Source organism: Corvus brachyrhynchos, unplaced genomic scaffold (assembly GCF_000691975.1).
Source record: "Corvus brachyrhynchos isolate BGI_N302 unplaced genomic scaffold, ASM69197v1 scaffold65, whole genome shotgun sequence".
Lineage (NCBI taxonomy): Eukaryota > Metazoa > Chordata > Aves > Passeriformes > Corvidae > Corvus > Corvus brachyrhynchos.
Window position 1 is genome coordinate 2,261,094 of NW_008238365.1, and position 576 is coordinate 2,261,669.

At 58.3% G+C, this 576-nt stretch overlaps 1 protein-coding gene across 1 annotated transcript in view; it reads right to left on the minus strand.

Moving 5' to 3' along the window:
- Positions 1-560, minus strand: part of KCNQ4 (potassium voltage-gated channel subfamily Q member 4) — a 15,357-nt gene extending 14,797 nt beyond the window's left edge. Inside the window, exon 1 of the mRNA XM_017736112.1 lies at positions 521-560. Within this exon, the coding sequence (XP_017591601.1) occupies positions 521-560 (40 nt within the window). The remainder of the gene's footprint in view (positions 1-520) is intronic.
- Between the last annotated feature and the right edge of the window lie 16 nt (positions 561-576).

The window sequence follows — 576 nt, forward strand, 5'->3', positions numbered from 1 at the left end:
GGAGGACACACCGGCGGCAGCGAGTTAAAAGCCTTAAACGAGCTAAATTCAAAGCGAATTTGGAAGAGTTAAGAGTTAAATTGAAGAGTTTAAGAGTTAAATTCAAGAGTTTAAGAGAGGTTTAAGAGTTAAATCCAAGATGTTTTCCCAAGCAGGCGGTGGAGAGTCAGCAGCGCTGAGCGATGGAGGGATTTTCCTGCAAATCACCCAGGCCTCCAGCCCTAGGAATTGCCCCGGGGGTGTTGGCAAGGGCTGGCACTGATGGTGGCACTCCCAGCATGGCAGGGAAGTGTTTCCCTCTCTCCAAGCAGTGCTGGGGGGATGTGACAAGGTAGGGGAGAGGGACCGGAGGGGGGGGGCAGGCCCCAAAAGCCGCCCCCACCCTGCCCTCCACATCCCTCTGGCACAGGAGCCGGGCACAGGGATGCTCCGGGAGGGCACAGGCTGCCACCACCCTGCTCCCTGGTGGAGGGGAAACACATCCCACTGCCACCGTTCCAATCCAGCCGGGATTTCCCACCGGAGGCCAGTCCTGAGTAGGGCGAGCCTGTGCCTGGCATCGCCTACCCAGTGGCA